The sequence below is a fragment of the Lagenorhynchus albirostris genome, chromosome 3 (genome assembly GCF_949774975.1).
Source record: "Lagenorhynchus albirostris chromosome 3, mLagAlb1.1, whole genome shotgun sequence".
Taxonomy (NCBI): domain Eukaryota; kingdom Metazoa; phylum Chordata; class Mammalia; order Artiodactyla; family Delphinidae; genus Lagenorhynchus; species Lagenorhynchus albirostris.
In genome coordinates, this window is record NC_083097.1 from 76,932,645 (window position 1) to 76,948,346 (window position 15,702).

The following is a 15,702-nucleotide window of genomic DNA, read 5'->3' on the forward strand; positions in this document are numbered from 1 at the left end:
GAAAATGGTAATAGGAACATATATATCGATAATTACCTTGAACATGAATGGATTAAATGCTCCAACCAAAAGACACAGGCTTGCTGAATGGATACAAAGACAAGACCCATACCCACTTCAGACCAAGGGACACATACAGACTGAAAGTGAAGGGATGGAAAAAGATATTCCATGCAAATGATAATCAAAAAAAAGCTGGAGTAGCAATACTCATATCAGATAAAATAGACTTTCAGATAAAGAATGCTACAAGAGACAAGGAAGGACACTACATAATGATCAAGGGATCAACCCGAGAAGAAGATATAACAATTATAAACATATATGCACCATACATAGGAGCACCTCAATACATAAGGCAACTGCTAACAGCTAAAAAAGAGGAAATCGACAGTAACACAATAATAGTGGGGGACGTTAACACCTCACTTACACCAATGGACAGATCATCCAAACAGAAAATTAATAATGAAACACAAGCTTTAAATGCCACAATAGAGCGTATAGATTTAATTGATATTTATAGAACATTCCATCCAAAAACAGCAGATTACACTTTCTTCTCAAGTGCACACGGAACATTCTCCAGGATAGACTGCATCTTGGGTCACAAATCAAGCCTCAGTAAATTTAAAAAATTGAAATCATATCAAGCATCTTTTCTGACCACAACACTATGAGATTAGAAATCAATTACAGGGAAAAAAACGTAAAAAACACAAACACATGGAGGCTAAACACTACGTTACTAAATAACCAAGGGATCACTGAAGAAATCAAAGAGGAAATCAAAAAATACCTAGAAACAAATGACAATGGAGACACGACGACCCAAAACCTATGGGATGCATCAAAAGAAGTTCTAAGAGGGAAGTGTATAGCAAAACAATCCTACCTTAAGAAACAGGAAACATCTCGAATAAACAATCTAAACTTGCACCTAAAGCAATTAGAGAAAGAAGAACAAAAAAACCCCAAAGTTAGCAGAAGGAAAGAAATCATAAAGATCAGATCAGAAATAAATGAAAAAGAAATGAAGGAAACGATAGCAAAGATCAATAAAACTAAAAGCTGGTTCTTTGAGAAGATAAACAAAGTTGATTAACCATTAGCCAGACTCATCGAGAAAAAAAGGGAGAAGACTCAAATCAATAGAATTAGAAATGAAAAAGGAGAAGTAACAACTGACACTGCAGAAATAAAAAAGATCATGAGAGATTACTATAAGCAACTCTATGCCAATAAAGTGGACAACCTGGAAAAAATGGACAAATTCTTAGAAATGCACAACCTGCCAAGACTGAATCAGGAAGAAATAGAAAATATGAACAGACCAATCACAAGCACTGAAATTGAAACTGTGATTAAAAATCTTCCAACAAACAAAAGCCCAGGACCAGATGGCTTCACAGGCGAATTCTTTCAAACATTTAGAGAAGAGATAACACCTATCCTTCTCAAACTCTTCCAAAATATAGCAGAGGGAGGAACACTCCCAAACTCATTCTAGGAGGCCACCATCACCCTGATACCAAAACCAGACATGGATGTCACAAAGAAAGAAAACTACAGGCCGATATCACTGATGAACATAGATGCAAAAATCCTCAACAAAACACTAGCAAACACAATCCAACAGCACATAAAGAGGATCATACGCCATGATCAAATGGGGTTTATTCCAGGAATGCAAGGATTCTTCAATATACGCAAATCAATCAATGTGATATACCATATTAACAAATTGAAGGAGAAAAACCATATGGTCATCTCAATAGATGTAGAGAAAGCTTTTGACAAAATTCAACACCCATTTATAGCAAAAACCCTGCAGAAAGTAGGCACAGAGGTAAATTTCCTCAACATAATAAAAGCCATATATGACAAACCCACAGCCAATATCATCCTCAATGGTGAAAAACTGAAAGCATTTCCACTAAGATCAGGAACAAGACAAGGTTGCCCACTCTCACCACTTTTATTCAACATAGTTTTGGAAGTTTTAGCTACAGCAATCAGAGAAGAAAAGGAAATAAAAGGAATCCAAATCGGAAAAGAAGAAGTAAAACTGTCACTGTTTGCAGATGACATGATACTATACATAGAGAATCCTAAAGATGCCAACAGAAAACTACTAGAGCTAATCAATGAATTTGGTAAAGCAGCAGGATACAAAATTAATGCACAGAAATCTCTGGCATTCCTATACACTAATGATGAAAAATCTGAAAGTGAAATCAAGAAAACACTCCCATTTACCATTGCAACCAAAAAATAAAATACCTAGGAATAAACCTACCTAAGGAGACAAAAGACCTGTATGCAGAATATTACAAGACACTGATGAAAGAAATTAAAGATGATACAAATAGATGGAGAGATATACCATGTTCTTGGATTGGAAGAATCAACATTGTGAAAATGACTCTACTACCCAAAGCAATCTACAGATTCAATGCAATCCCTATCAAAGTACCACTGGCATTTTTCACAGAACTAGAACAAAAAATTACACAATTTGTATGGAAACACAAAAGACCCCGAATAGCTAAAGCAATATTGAGAACAAAAAACAGAGCTGGAGGAATCAGGCTCCCTGACTTCGGACTATACTACAAATCTACAGTAATCAAGACAGTATGGTACTGGCACAAAAACAGAAAGATAGATCAATGGAACAGGACAGAGAGCCCAGAGATAAACCCACACACATATGGTCACCTTATCTTTGATAAAGGAGGCAGGAAAGTACAGTGGAGAAAGGATAGCCTCTTCAATAAGTGGTGCTGGGAAAACTGGACAGGTACATGTAAAAGTATGAGATTAGAACACTCTCTAACACCATACACAAAAATAAGCTCAAAATGGATTAAAGACCTAAATATGAGGCCAGAAACTATCAAACTCTTAGAGGAAAACATAGGCAGAACACTCTATGACATAAATCACAGTAAGATCCTTTTTGACCCACCTCCTAGAGAAATGGAAATAAAAACAAAAATAAACAAATGGGACCTAATGAAATTTCAAAGCTTTTGCACAGAAAAGGAAACCATAAACAAGACCAAAAGACAACCCTCAGAATGGGAGAAAATATTTGCAAATGAAGCAACTGACAAAGGATTAATCTCCAAAATTTACAAGCAGCTCATGCAGCTCAATATCAAAAAAACAAACAACCCAATCCAAAAATGGGCAGAAGACCTAAACAGACATTTCTCCAAAGAAGATATACAGACTGCCAACAAACACATGAAAGAATGCTCAACATCTTTAATCATTAGAGAAATGCAAATCAAAACTACAATGAGATATCATCTCACACCGGTCAGAATGGCCATCATCAAAAAATCTAGAAAAAATAAATGCTGGAGAGGGTGTGGAGAAAAGGGAACACTCTTGCACTGCTAGTGGGAATGTGAATTGGTACAGCCACTATGGAGAACAGTATGGAGTTTCCTTAAAAAACTACAAATAGAACTACCATATGACCCAGCAATCCCACTACTGGGCATATACCCTGAGAAAACCATAATTCAAAAAGAGTCATGTACCAAAATGTTCATTGCAGCTCTATTTACAATAGCCAGGAGATGGAAACAACCTAAGTGTCCATCGTTGGATGAATGGATAAAGAAGATGTGGCACATATATACAATGGAATATTACTCAGCCATAAAAAGAAACGAAATTGAGTTATTTGTAGTGAGGTGGATGGACCTAGAGTCTGTCATACAGAGTGAAGTAAGTCAGAAAGAGAAAGACAAATACCGTATGCTAACACATATATATGGAATCTAAGAAAAAAAATGTCATGAGGAACCTAGGGGTAAGACGGGAATAAAGACACAGACCTACTAGAGAATGGACTTGAGGATATGGGGAGGGGGAAAGGTAAGCTGTGACAAAGTGAGAGAGTGGCATGGACATATATACGCTACCAAACGTAAAATAGACAGCTAGTGGGAAGCAACCTTATAGCACAGGCAGATCAACTCGGTGCTTTGTGACCACCTAGAGGGGTGCGATAGGGAGGGTGGGAGGGAGGGAGATGCAAGAGAGAAGAGATATGGGAACATATGTATATGTATAACTGATTCACTTTTTTATAAAGCAGAAACTAACACACCATTGTAAAGCAATTATACTGCAATAAACATATCAGAAAAAAAAAACCCATGCACCCCAATGTTCATTGCAGCACTATTTACAATAGCCAGGTCATGGAAGCAACCTAAATGCCCATCCACAGACGAATGGATAAAGAAGGTGTGGTACATATATACAATGGAATACTACTCAGACATAAAAAGGAACGAAATTGGGTCATTTGTTGAGACGTCGATGGATCTAGAGACTGTGATACAGAATGAAGTAAGTTAGAAAGGGAAAAACATCGTATATTAACATATATATGTGGAACCTAGAAAAATGGTACAGATGAACCGGTTTGCAGAGCAGAAACTGAGACACAGATGTAGAGATTAAACGTATGTACACCAAGGGGGGAAAACTGCGGGGGGGTGGGGGGTGGGGATGGTGGTGTGATGAATTGGGTGATTGGGATTGACATGTATACACTGATGTGTATAAAATTGATGACTAATAAGAACCTGCTGTATAAAAAAATAAAAAAAATTTTTAAAAATCAACATTTCTAAAACTGATCGGGGAGGCAGTAAAGAGTTACATATGGCTGCTAGTCAAGAAAGTATTCATACAAGAGAAGAAAAAAGAACTACAAACAATAAATGCTGGAGAGGGTGTGGAGAAAAGGGAACCCTCTTGCACTGTTGGTGGGGATGTAAACTGATACAGCCACTATGGAGAACAGTATGGAGGTTCCTTATAAAACTAAAAATAGAACTATTGTAGGACCCAGCAATCCCATTACTGGGCATATACCCTAAGAAAACCATAATTCAAAAAGAGTCATGTACCACAATGTTCACTGCAGCTCTATTTACAATAGGCAGGACAAGGAAGCAACCTAAGTGTCCATCAACAGATGAATGGCTAAAGAAGATGTGGCACATATATACAATGGAATATTATTCAGCCATAAAAAGAAATGAACTTGAGTTTTTAAAGTGAGGTAGATGGACTTACAGACTGTTATACAGAGTGAAGCAAGTCAGAAAGAGAAAAACAAATACCGTATGCTAACACATATATATGGAATCTAAAAAAAAAAATGCTTCTGAAGAACCTAGGGGTGGGACAAGAATAAAGATGCAGACGTAGGGAATGGACTTGAGGACACAGGGAGGGGGAAGCGTAAACTGGGACGAAGTGGGAGAGTGGCATGGATATATATACGCTACCAAATGTAGAATAGATAGGTAGTGGGAAGCAGCCACATAGCACAGGGAGATCAGCTCGGTGCTTTGTGTCCACCTAGAGGGGTGGGATAGGGAGGGTAGGAGGGAGACTCAAGAGGGAGGAGATATGGGGATATATGTATATGTATAGCTGATTCACTTTGTTATACAGCAGCAACTAACACACCATTGTAAAGCAATTATACTCCAATAAATATGTTAATAAGTAAATAAAGCAAATGAGAGAATGCAAAAAAGAATCCACCTGGCAAGGCAGGGGACACGGGTTTGCCCTGGTTCGGGAAGATCCCACATGCTGCTGAGCAACTAAGCCCGTGTGCCACAACTACTTAGCCTGCACTCTAGAGCCCGCGAGCCACAACTACTGAGCCCGCGTGCCTAGAGCCCATGCTCTGCAACAAGAGAAGCCACGGCAATAACAAGCCCGTTCACTGCAACGAAGAGTTGCCCCCGCTGGCACAACTAGAGACAGCCCGTGCGCAGCAACGAAGACACAACGCAGCCAAAAAACAAATAAATAAAATTTAAAAATAAATTAATAAAATAAAATAAAACTCAGCACCTTTATTCTACACAGTTTACCTTCAGCCTAATAGCATAACTTCTCCGTAGCTCAAAATCTCTTGATTCAATTTTCATCCTTCCCCAGTATAAAAAAGAAGAAAAATCTCGTTTTTTTCCCAATCAACAGGGCTGCTCTCAGCTAGGCTGGCCCCAGCAGCGGCCTGGTGCTCACTGCACTGAGGGCTGTCCTCACCTTGGCCAGCTCTCCGGGAAGTGCAGGTTCCGATGAGGCTGCTGTGCTCCCAGTGCACCTCAAGCACGGGCAAGTGGGCAGGTTGGCAGGCGAAGGCCACCAACTCACACTGGCGTTCAGCCACTACTGCTGCATCTCCCCGGGGCCCTCGCTGGCCTCGGGGTTTCAGCCTTCGCCTCCACCGCAGCCTCTCTCACCCATCTGCAAATGGGCACACTCACCCCTGACTACTACCACTTATCTGTGACGGAGAACTTTGGGCCTGTTCTCATAGGCCCCGCGGCACGTGCCCTGTGACGTCAACGCGTCACACACAGGGCGTAGCAAAGCCGGGCATAGGGTGAGGAAGCCAGGGATAGATTTCAGGCGCCGGACCCCGGAGGTTCGTGAATCGCTGGCCTCGGTGTTGCCGTACTCTGCGCCTGTCCAAACGTACCCCCAGGGCCGGTTATGGCGCAGGCACCGATCGGTTGTCTTGGCTTCTCCTCCACTTCACCCCTCCCCGAACTTTGCATGCCCTTGGAGACTGAAATGCCAACCCAGAGAACTGCACTTCTGCCTAAAATCAGAGACAGTTAGGCCCCAGGGGTTTGGAACTGCCTGTGGAGAAGAGCAAATGGTGCTGACTGCGGTTGATTCATTTGCGATGAAAACGCGGGCTCTAGTGATAGGGGTCCTGCCATACATCATTTTGAAGAAAATGGATGATAGTTTTAGGGAGAAAGCCCCAGAATAGTATCAGCACAAAGATTTAAATCCAAGACTTAACACTAATTTTTGTCAACCCAATAACCTTTATTTTTCAGAGGTTTCTTCACCCTCAATCCACTCCCTAACCTAAAGTATCAAGTTTTTGTTAAATTACACCAGTAATAATTTTGGAAAAGTCATTAAAAAAATAATGTAGTATGATGTGATGTGAATAAGGGACCCCAGGATTAGAAGTCAAGAGACCCTGGGATATTAGTGTCAGGCTTGATCTGACTACCTGTAGGAACTACCAGTCACTTAATCCCTCAGCTCAAACTTATTAATCAGTAAAGTGAGGGAGCTGAAATAGAGGTCTTCAAAATTTTGAGTGTCTGACCTTAGCAACTCTGATACATTATCACAGATAATGACTACATGTTTTTGTAGCTGTAATTTCTCCAGAATGAAAACCAAAAATTAGGGCACAGTGCAGGGAAAATAAGGACGTACCTATAAAATATTGGCAAGAAAAAAAAAAAACAATTCTCAGTCAAAGCAAAATCTCTAAAGTTTAGTTCATTAAACCATACGGTTTTAAAAATATAAAAACGAATACATTTCGAAACCGGCCATTCTTGGTTTGTATACAGAAAGCAGGCTCTTGCTAAAATTCTTCAATGCTTAAAGTAGAAAACAGGAAGAAGACAGATATTTAGATCTCCCTGTTCCTTAGATCTTGCAACTTTCTTTTGTTACTAGCCAAAGTTTTCTCTTCCCTTTACTTTCTCAGCTTTCTTACTTCCTCTTTAGATTAATCCTTTGCATTCTGGCCCTGTGGGGGATTTTCTTTATAAAGTCTCCTCACCACCTCTAAGCCTTTTCTCAGTCTTCACCCTTTTCAAGCTTTATACTAGCTGATGCTGTTGATCGCCCATAATTCCTAAGATAGCCTTTTTCCTTCATGAGGTAATTTCCTATTTTATTTACCTGGATATTCTCTGTGTCTTCTCTCCCTTCTTCCTCTCCCTTTTTCTCCATACTCCAAAGTCTCCTACTTTATCCTTTTTTCATTAAACTCTTTTCCATGGCAATCACATCTGAACATTGGCTTAAATTACTATTTCTTGGTAGAAACTTCACAAATCCCTAACTCTGATACTATTCTCTGTTCAGAGTTTTCAAAATACCTACTGAACAAAATAATAATAAAATCACCAATTATTGAATGCTGACAAATCTAAGCACTTAGCATATTGAATAAATATTATTAAATTTTCAAAAATGAAGTATTCACAGATATGTGATTAATATACAGTATATTGAGTACTTTTTAGTCTTATCACACCCAGTGTGTAGATACATGTGACAAAGGCTACTATATTTCAATATGCATTTGTGTATCTTGTAATGCTATTATAAATACTATTGTTTGGGGGAAAAGAGTTTATAGCTATGCATAATAATAAAAATAAGACATGTATCATCAACTCCTGAATAATGCCCTGAATCTTTACCACGTGGGAAGCCAATGTTTGTACTACTAGAACAGTAGTAACACACACCTGTTTACACTCTAACAAATTATTAAAAACCTGTTTACACTCTTACAAATTATTGAAGACCCCAGATAGCTTTTGTTTATGTGAGTTGTACCTACTGATAATACTTTACTAGAAATTAATACTGATACGTTTATAAAATATTTATTAATTCATATGGTAGGCAGCCTCTAAGATGGCCCACAATGATCCCTACCTCCTGATAGTCATGCCCTTGTGAAAAGTCATGCCCTTGTGAAATCCCCTCCCTTTGCTTTGCAGCCTGGATTTATTGACTCCTTTCAAAACACAGAGTTCAGCTGAAATGATGGGATGTCACTTCCAGGATTAGGTTACAAAAGGACTGTGGCTTCTGCCTTGCTTGTTCTCTCTCTCTCTCTCTCTTTCTCTCAATCTCTCTGAGGGAAGCCAGCTGCCATGTTGTAAGTTGTCCTATGAAGAGATCCATGTGGCAAGGAATTGATATCTTTGGCCAACAGCAGTGAGGAACTGGGTTCTGTCAATAGCTACATAGGCGAGCTGAGAAGATCCCCCTCCCAGTCAAGCCTTAAGATTACTGCAGCCCTGCTGACATCCTGATTATAGCTTTGTGAGAGACCCTAAGCCAGAGGTACCCAACTAAGCCACACCTGGATTCCTGACCCAAGATATGCTGAGATAATATTTATTGTTTTAAGCTGCTAAATTTGGGGGCAATTTGTTACACAGCAACATATAACTAATACAATTCATCTTAAAATAACAATAATAACATATTCTATGAAAAATAACTATTTCCCAAAAAGAAAAATGTAGTGACATGAGTGGTATTGTTTTCAATGTTTGCAAATCTCCCTAATGTCTAGTTTCATAGAAGACATCTGATTTCTCATATCTGCTTCTGAATTTAACCTGTTGCAGTACATTGTTTTGGTTGACATACATGAAGAAAACCCAGCCTTACCCAGACATGTAGTTGTGGAGGGAGTATTTTAATAGTCTTTCCTGATAACTGTGGATATTCTTCTTTAGTCTTATACCAGCATTCAGCAAGTGATAATTTCCTAAAGGTGAGTTTCAATGTAGAAACCATATACTCTTGTTACATTAAAATTTATTGGTCTGTCTTGCACTTTGAATCAATCATTTACTAATGCATGACTTTGTAACATCATGTATTGATCATTTTAGTAATATTGGTTCTCTGAGTTATGCAAATCTTCCATTGATACGTTGCATTAGTTTCATTATACAACAACCTCCCTGCCTCCCACTAAAAAAAGAAAAAAAAACTTTGTTAATATCACCACCATTCTTACCAGAAAAGCCTTTAAGTTTGGGGGGCTTGTTGTATTAGTTATCTACTATTGCATAGCAAATTATCCCAAGTTAGCAACTTAAAACAACAAACTTTTATTATTTCACAGTTTCAGTGGGTCAGGAATCTAGGAGTGGCATAGCTGGGTGGTTTGCCTCCAAGTCTTTCAAGAGGTTGCAGTCAAGCTGTTGGCTGGGCTGCAGTCATTTGAAAGTGCAACTGAGAGACAATCTACTTACAAACTCATTCAACATGCTGCTTGGCAGGCTTCAGAAGATCTACTTCCAAGTTCATTCACATGGTTACTTGCAAGCCTCAGTTCCTTGCCATGTGGGCCTTTCCATGGTCTGCTTGAGTCTCCTTATGACAGGGCAGCTGGCTTCCCTTTCCCAGGGATAAAAGACACACACACACACACACACACACACACACACACACACACACAGGGAGAGAGAGAGAATAAGAGAGCCAACCCAAGACAGAAGTCACAGTCATTTCATAAACTAGTGTCAATATGATAGCTCATCATTTCAGCCATGTTCTGTTCACTAGAAATGGTCCAGGCCAAACTCAACGGGAGGGAAGCTAAGCTCCACCTCTTGAGGGGAGCTGGATCAAAGAATGTGGAGACATAGCTACAAAACCACCACAAGTTGTCAAACTCATGATGCCGGATGCAAGTTCCTCCCAAATTATAATTTTTCCTTTAAAGCTCAAGCTTATCATTGGCAACAAACACTGTCAGTTGTTTTTCTCGAAATGACAGGCTTCTTTCATTTTTGAGAAAATATCTTGCCAAACACTCAACTCTATATAACCATAGTTTTTCTGTCAGTCATTCTTTCAAGTGAAAATGATCTTCTGTGAGAAAGCAGCAACTTTAGCTCACGACTCCAGCAAGTATACTATTGCTTTTCCTTGGGGCAATCATACATTTCAGTATGCACAGAAAAGCTTTATGCATACTTCCTATTAAATCACACAAAATATTAAAATGATGTATACTCAAGGGTAAATATTTAATAAAATTAATCATTTTTATTGCTTCATCTTAGGTAAAACTGACTTTTGGGGGGTACAGACTAGACTACTCAGAACTTCTGACTAGGAAAATCATTGTAGGAGCAGGTAAATCAAGAAAAGCTTCAAGGAAAAAGGTGTATATTGACATTGGGTGGGAGCTACTTTAAGACTGGCAGCGGGGAAGAAAGGTGGGAGAGGAAAATAAGCAAAACAGTGGGACTGGAATGAGATGAGCATGTTACGTTCAAGAATGAAGGGAAAGAAGGCTAATTTGCGAGCAAGCTGTGGACTTGATACAGGCACCTGTGAAGGGAAACAGCCTGATAGCCTCATAAAATAGACCCCACCTGAAGGGGCAGTGTGAGAGGAGGACTACTGGAAGTCCAAGGGCTGCTCAGGATTGTTAACTACCGGGAAATGCAGCGGGAGGGTCCCAGCAGGCTTCCATGAGACACAGAATCACCTTTGACTATTCTATTTCCCACTCCTGAGGGCACCAATGCTAGTCAAAACCATACAGTTAAATAAGAGCTTTTCCCCATCTTATCTTTTCTCCTTCCCTCTTGCATTTTTGAAAGGGCCAAAACCAGCAACCGATGAGAGAAAAGGGGTACTGAGAAGAGGAAGCGCAGCTTACCACAGCTGCCTCCTTTCTCCACTGTCGATTTCCAAGCCTGGCACACAACAGGTACGAAAGGGAAGAAGTTTTAAATGGAATGAGATTAGAGTTTGGATTCTTACCCTGGACCGGACTCTAATTACTAAAAAGAGACTATTACTACCTGAGAGCAAACACAAAACTAAAAATCTACCTGAGAATTCAAGGGGGTGGAGGTGGAGCACAGTGAGCTGGTACAAGTTGACAGGGCAAGTTTGAAGGACCGTGGACAAAAAGACAGTTGCTTTCAGCTTGCACCCTACTAAGTTCACCTCCTGTAACGAAGTGGTTACAATAACTATTTATTGAGCACTTATTTTTGCGGGCTGAGGTTCTGCTGGCCATGTTTCAATGAATGGCCAAGATGGATTTATGTTTAGGAGAATGGTGTTTTCAGAGTGATTGGAACCAGGCTACCCAGAGTTCACATCCTAGCTCTGCTACTTAAAAAATGTGACATTGTTAATCTCTTGAACTCTCAGTTTCTTCATCTACAAAATGAAAATAAGTAATGCCTACCTCACAGGGTTGTGGTGAAGAGCGAAGGAGATAATATAGGTGCCATAACACAGCGCCTGGTACATAGTGAGCCCTCAATAAATGGTAGCAATGATTATGATCTTTTCTTTTAATTGGAGTATAGTTGTTTTACAACGTTGTGTTAGTTTCTACTGTACAGCAAAGTGAAGTAGAGTTCCCTGTGCTACACAGCAGGCTCTTATTAGTTATCTCTTTTATACATATTAGTGTATATATGTCAATCCCTATCTCCTGTTGACCTTTGAGCATTTGGATCCAGCCCGACCTGAAACAAACTCTACTCCCGGACTTTTCAGTTAAGTGAGCCAAAAAAATTCCCCCCTTTTCGGCTATGTGTATAGTGATCTACTACTGTGTAACAAGTTACGCCCAAACTTTGCGGCTTTAAACAACAACATTTAGTATCACAGTGTCTATGGGTGAGGAATCTAGGGGTGGCATCTCTGGGTCCCCTGGCTCACAGTCCCTCATGAGATTACATAAAGATGTGAGCTTAGGCTGCTTCAGCTCAAAGCTTGATTGAGAAAGGATCTCCTTCCAAGCTCACTTCTTGTAGCAGACTTCAGTTCCTGATGGGCTGTTGGATTGAGATCCTCAGTTCTTTGCTCTCTGTTGGTCAAAGGTGGCCCTCAGTTCCTTGCCATGTGGGCCTCTCCATAGGGTAGCTCACAATGTGACAGGTGGCTTCCACCAGAGCAAGCAACACAGAAGCCAGAGTCTTTTATCACTAAATTGTTTTTAAACATCTTTATTAGAGTATAATTGCTTTACAGTGGTGTGTTAGTTTCTGCTTTATAACAAAGTGAATCGATCATCATGATCTTAGTCAGTGTAGTGACCAAAAATATTATTTTAGAAAAATTTACCAGCTATTAGCATGTGAGATAGATTGAAAGTGAGTCAAGATTAGAACCCGGGAGAAAAATTAGGAACATTGTATAATAAAATGAGGCTAGAGTGGTAAACATAGGGATGAAAAAGAGGTGAATAGACAAATATAAGGCATATTTGAGAGGAAAATGAATGTAAGAAGTACCTGCTTAGATATAATATGGTAAATAAAGGAGAAGGAAGAGTCAAAAGCAGCTTAAATTTTTAAAGCTTGGTTAGATGGGAGAATAATAGAATGGAAGCAATAGAGCCATGGCACAATGAGCATGATTAGGTGAGTAAGAGTGGTAGGAAGAAAATATTTGTTTTGTTACATTTCAAATTTAGGTGGCAGTGGGACTTCCAAGTGCAAATATCCTATAGATATTTGGAAAGTCATTTATTTATTTATTCATCTGTCTTGAGAGGCTACTTAGATTCAGACACCATGCTAGGCTCTAAGGAGAACAACCTGGTAAAGAGTTGGAGTTTAAATGGGACATCTGGGCCAGACAGACAGACTTGGGGGCCTTTATCATAAAGCTGTTCCCTGAAACCATGAATATTAGTCAATTTTCTAATGGAGTGTGTCAAGAGGAGATAATTTCTGGGTATATTCACAGTTAAGGAGACACAAGAAATGGCCTATGGGTGAGAAATAATCAGGATCACATGTTGTAATTATTTTTATATTAAATTTTAACCATCTACAGTTTATATTTAATTATGACCAAAAAAAAGGAGTTCTATAGTAGCTGTTCATATTTTTTAAACGCTTTATCTTGGAGTAATCATAGATTCACAGGAATTTGCAAAAATAGTAGAAAGGTTCCATTTGCCCTTCACCCAGTTTCCCCTAATGACTACGTCTTACATAGCTATAGTACAATATGAAAACCAGTAAAGTGGAGTCAGTATAATCCACTGACTTTATTCAGATCTCACCAGGTTTACATGCACTCATTTCTGTGTCTATATGTGTATAATTCTACGCCATGTTATTACACCATGTATGGATTCATGTCGTATTTCATCGATTGTTAAATTTTTTTTCTTTTTCCTCATTCCAGTTACTTATGTAACTTGAAGAATCCACACCACAGAAATTTTTTTAAAGCATTTTTTGGTAGTTTACTGATATTCCCTAATGTTCAAACAGCCAAGGATAGCAAAGATCATAAAGATTTTTAAAACATTTAATTAGCAAGGAACTTGTAAATGTTTCACACTGTTGAATATATTGAACCAGATTCTTCTGAGACCTTTAGCCAGTCACTCACTGTTCCCCAAGTTCTTTATCAGTAAAATGTGAGTTATGATTTCTGAAGTCCTTTATAACCCTGCAGTTCTACAATTTTAAAATTCTAAGATCACTTGTTCTCATGACATAAAGCAGAAACTTGTGATTACTGCATTAATTCTTTTGAGTCAGGGTCACTCTCACACCTTATCAGACAGGTGACCAGTGGGGCAGTTCATCGTTGTCTTATTGTAAATAAGACCCTATTAGCTTGAAAGAGTTTACATAGCTTCCACATGTGGCTGATGCCTCAGAAGGGCTTGCATATATTAGGTAATGGGAGAATAAACTAATAATTGTTCAAAAACATATTTTTGAATAAAAATATTTGTTACCTGCTTATTTTTAATAATAATTTAACTAAAACATCATCAAAATTTGTGATACTCTGACCTGGGCCAGACAAGTGGGAGGCCTCCTCTGTTTAGGAAGACAATAGTATTAGACCAACTACCAAGAAAATTAATATCTGTAAACTGGATCCCCTTTATCCCTCCCAAAAAGATCTGAAATTGATTTCACAAAAATAGTAAAAGATTTTGTGCTTAGACAAAAGTGTTAGTAGAAGATCCATGTAAGGAAGCTCAGGGTTAAAGTAAATATTTGTAGGCTGAGTAAACACCACTTTGTAAAATTGCCATGAGATTTAGACTTTGTACAGTGGTCACATTAGAAAGCTTGACAGACTTCCTATGTTTTACGTATTGATGGCAAAACACAGCAGTAGTCAAGTTAGATTTCTAATTCAGTAATGTTCTAGAAGAAAACAGTGAACTAAAGCACTTCATGATGTTACTTTCACTGGACTAAAGTTAATGGAGTAATTTAAATTCTTAAAGAATTGTTCAGTAGCTTGTTCCATTTAAAACTGTACTAGTAGTTCCAATTTCATGGTACCAGGATTCTCTCAAGGGAAAACTTACGAACACAAAGTGTTTGCTTTTAATCAACAGAGTTGGTAGAGGAAAAAAAAAACAAAAAACTTCTCTCCAATAAGTGTAAAGTTTTACTTTTTTACTGCACATATAAATTTTTGGCAGAGAACCTGAATCCAATTTGGGCTGTAGATCTAGTTTACTCTCATATTTAAGAATAAGTATCCATTTTGGAAATACCCATCAAGGGAGGAATGCTACTAACTCAGGGAGGGAGGCCTGAATATTCCCAATTTACAGATGCTCAGCGGCCTTAAGTGATTTTCCCCTACCACACAGCTGCTGAGAGGCAGAAATGAGATAAGGACCAAGTCTGTCTGACGCAAACATTTACTGCTTTCAGGCATATTCTATGCTAATATCTATAAATCATTCCCATATCTTTACTTATATAAACAACAGAATTTCTGTTAGGGAGCATTCAGCATTTTGCTCCTGTATATTGCATTTATTTATTTACTTAAAAGTCTCAATAAAGCACCAGTTGTATTAAATCAGATGACTTTTTTATTCAATTAAATTCAACTGAACGTTATTTTCTACTTTTTGGAAAAAGAAAATTAAAATTAAGTAAAATAGGGGAAAACAGCATTTGTAACATATATAACAAAGGGCTAAAATCTTCAATTCATATCGAATTCATAAATAAATATATACGTGCCAAAAGAAAAAATATTGGCAAAGACAATCACAAAGGAGTCCTCCATTTACTTAACAGCTATTTTCTGAAT

The 15,702-nt window shown here is 38.5% G+C and overlaps 2 protein-coding genes across 2 annotated transcripts in view; both read right to left on the reverse strand.

The window, feature by feature from the left end:
* The window catches only part of SPATA9 (spermatogenesis associated 9), a 45,223-nt gene extending 37,396 nt beyond the window's left edge, over window positions 1–7,827 (reverse strand). Inside the window, 1 exon segment of the mRNA XM_060146324.1 lies at window positions 7,777–7,827. Coding sequence (XP_060002307.1) covers window positions 7,777–7,827 — 51 coding nt within the window.
* The window catches only part of SKIC3 (SKI3 subunit of superkiller complex), a 242,511-nt gene that overhangs the window by 206,175 nt on the left and 20,634 nt on the right, over window positions 1–15,702 (reverse strand). The window lies entirely within an intron of this gene.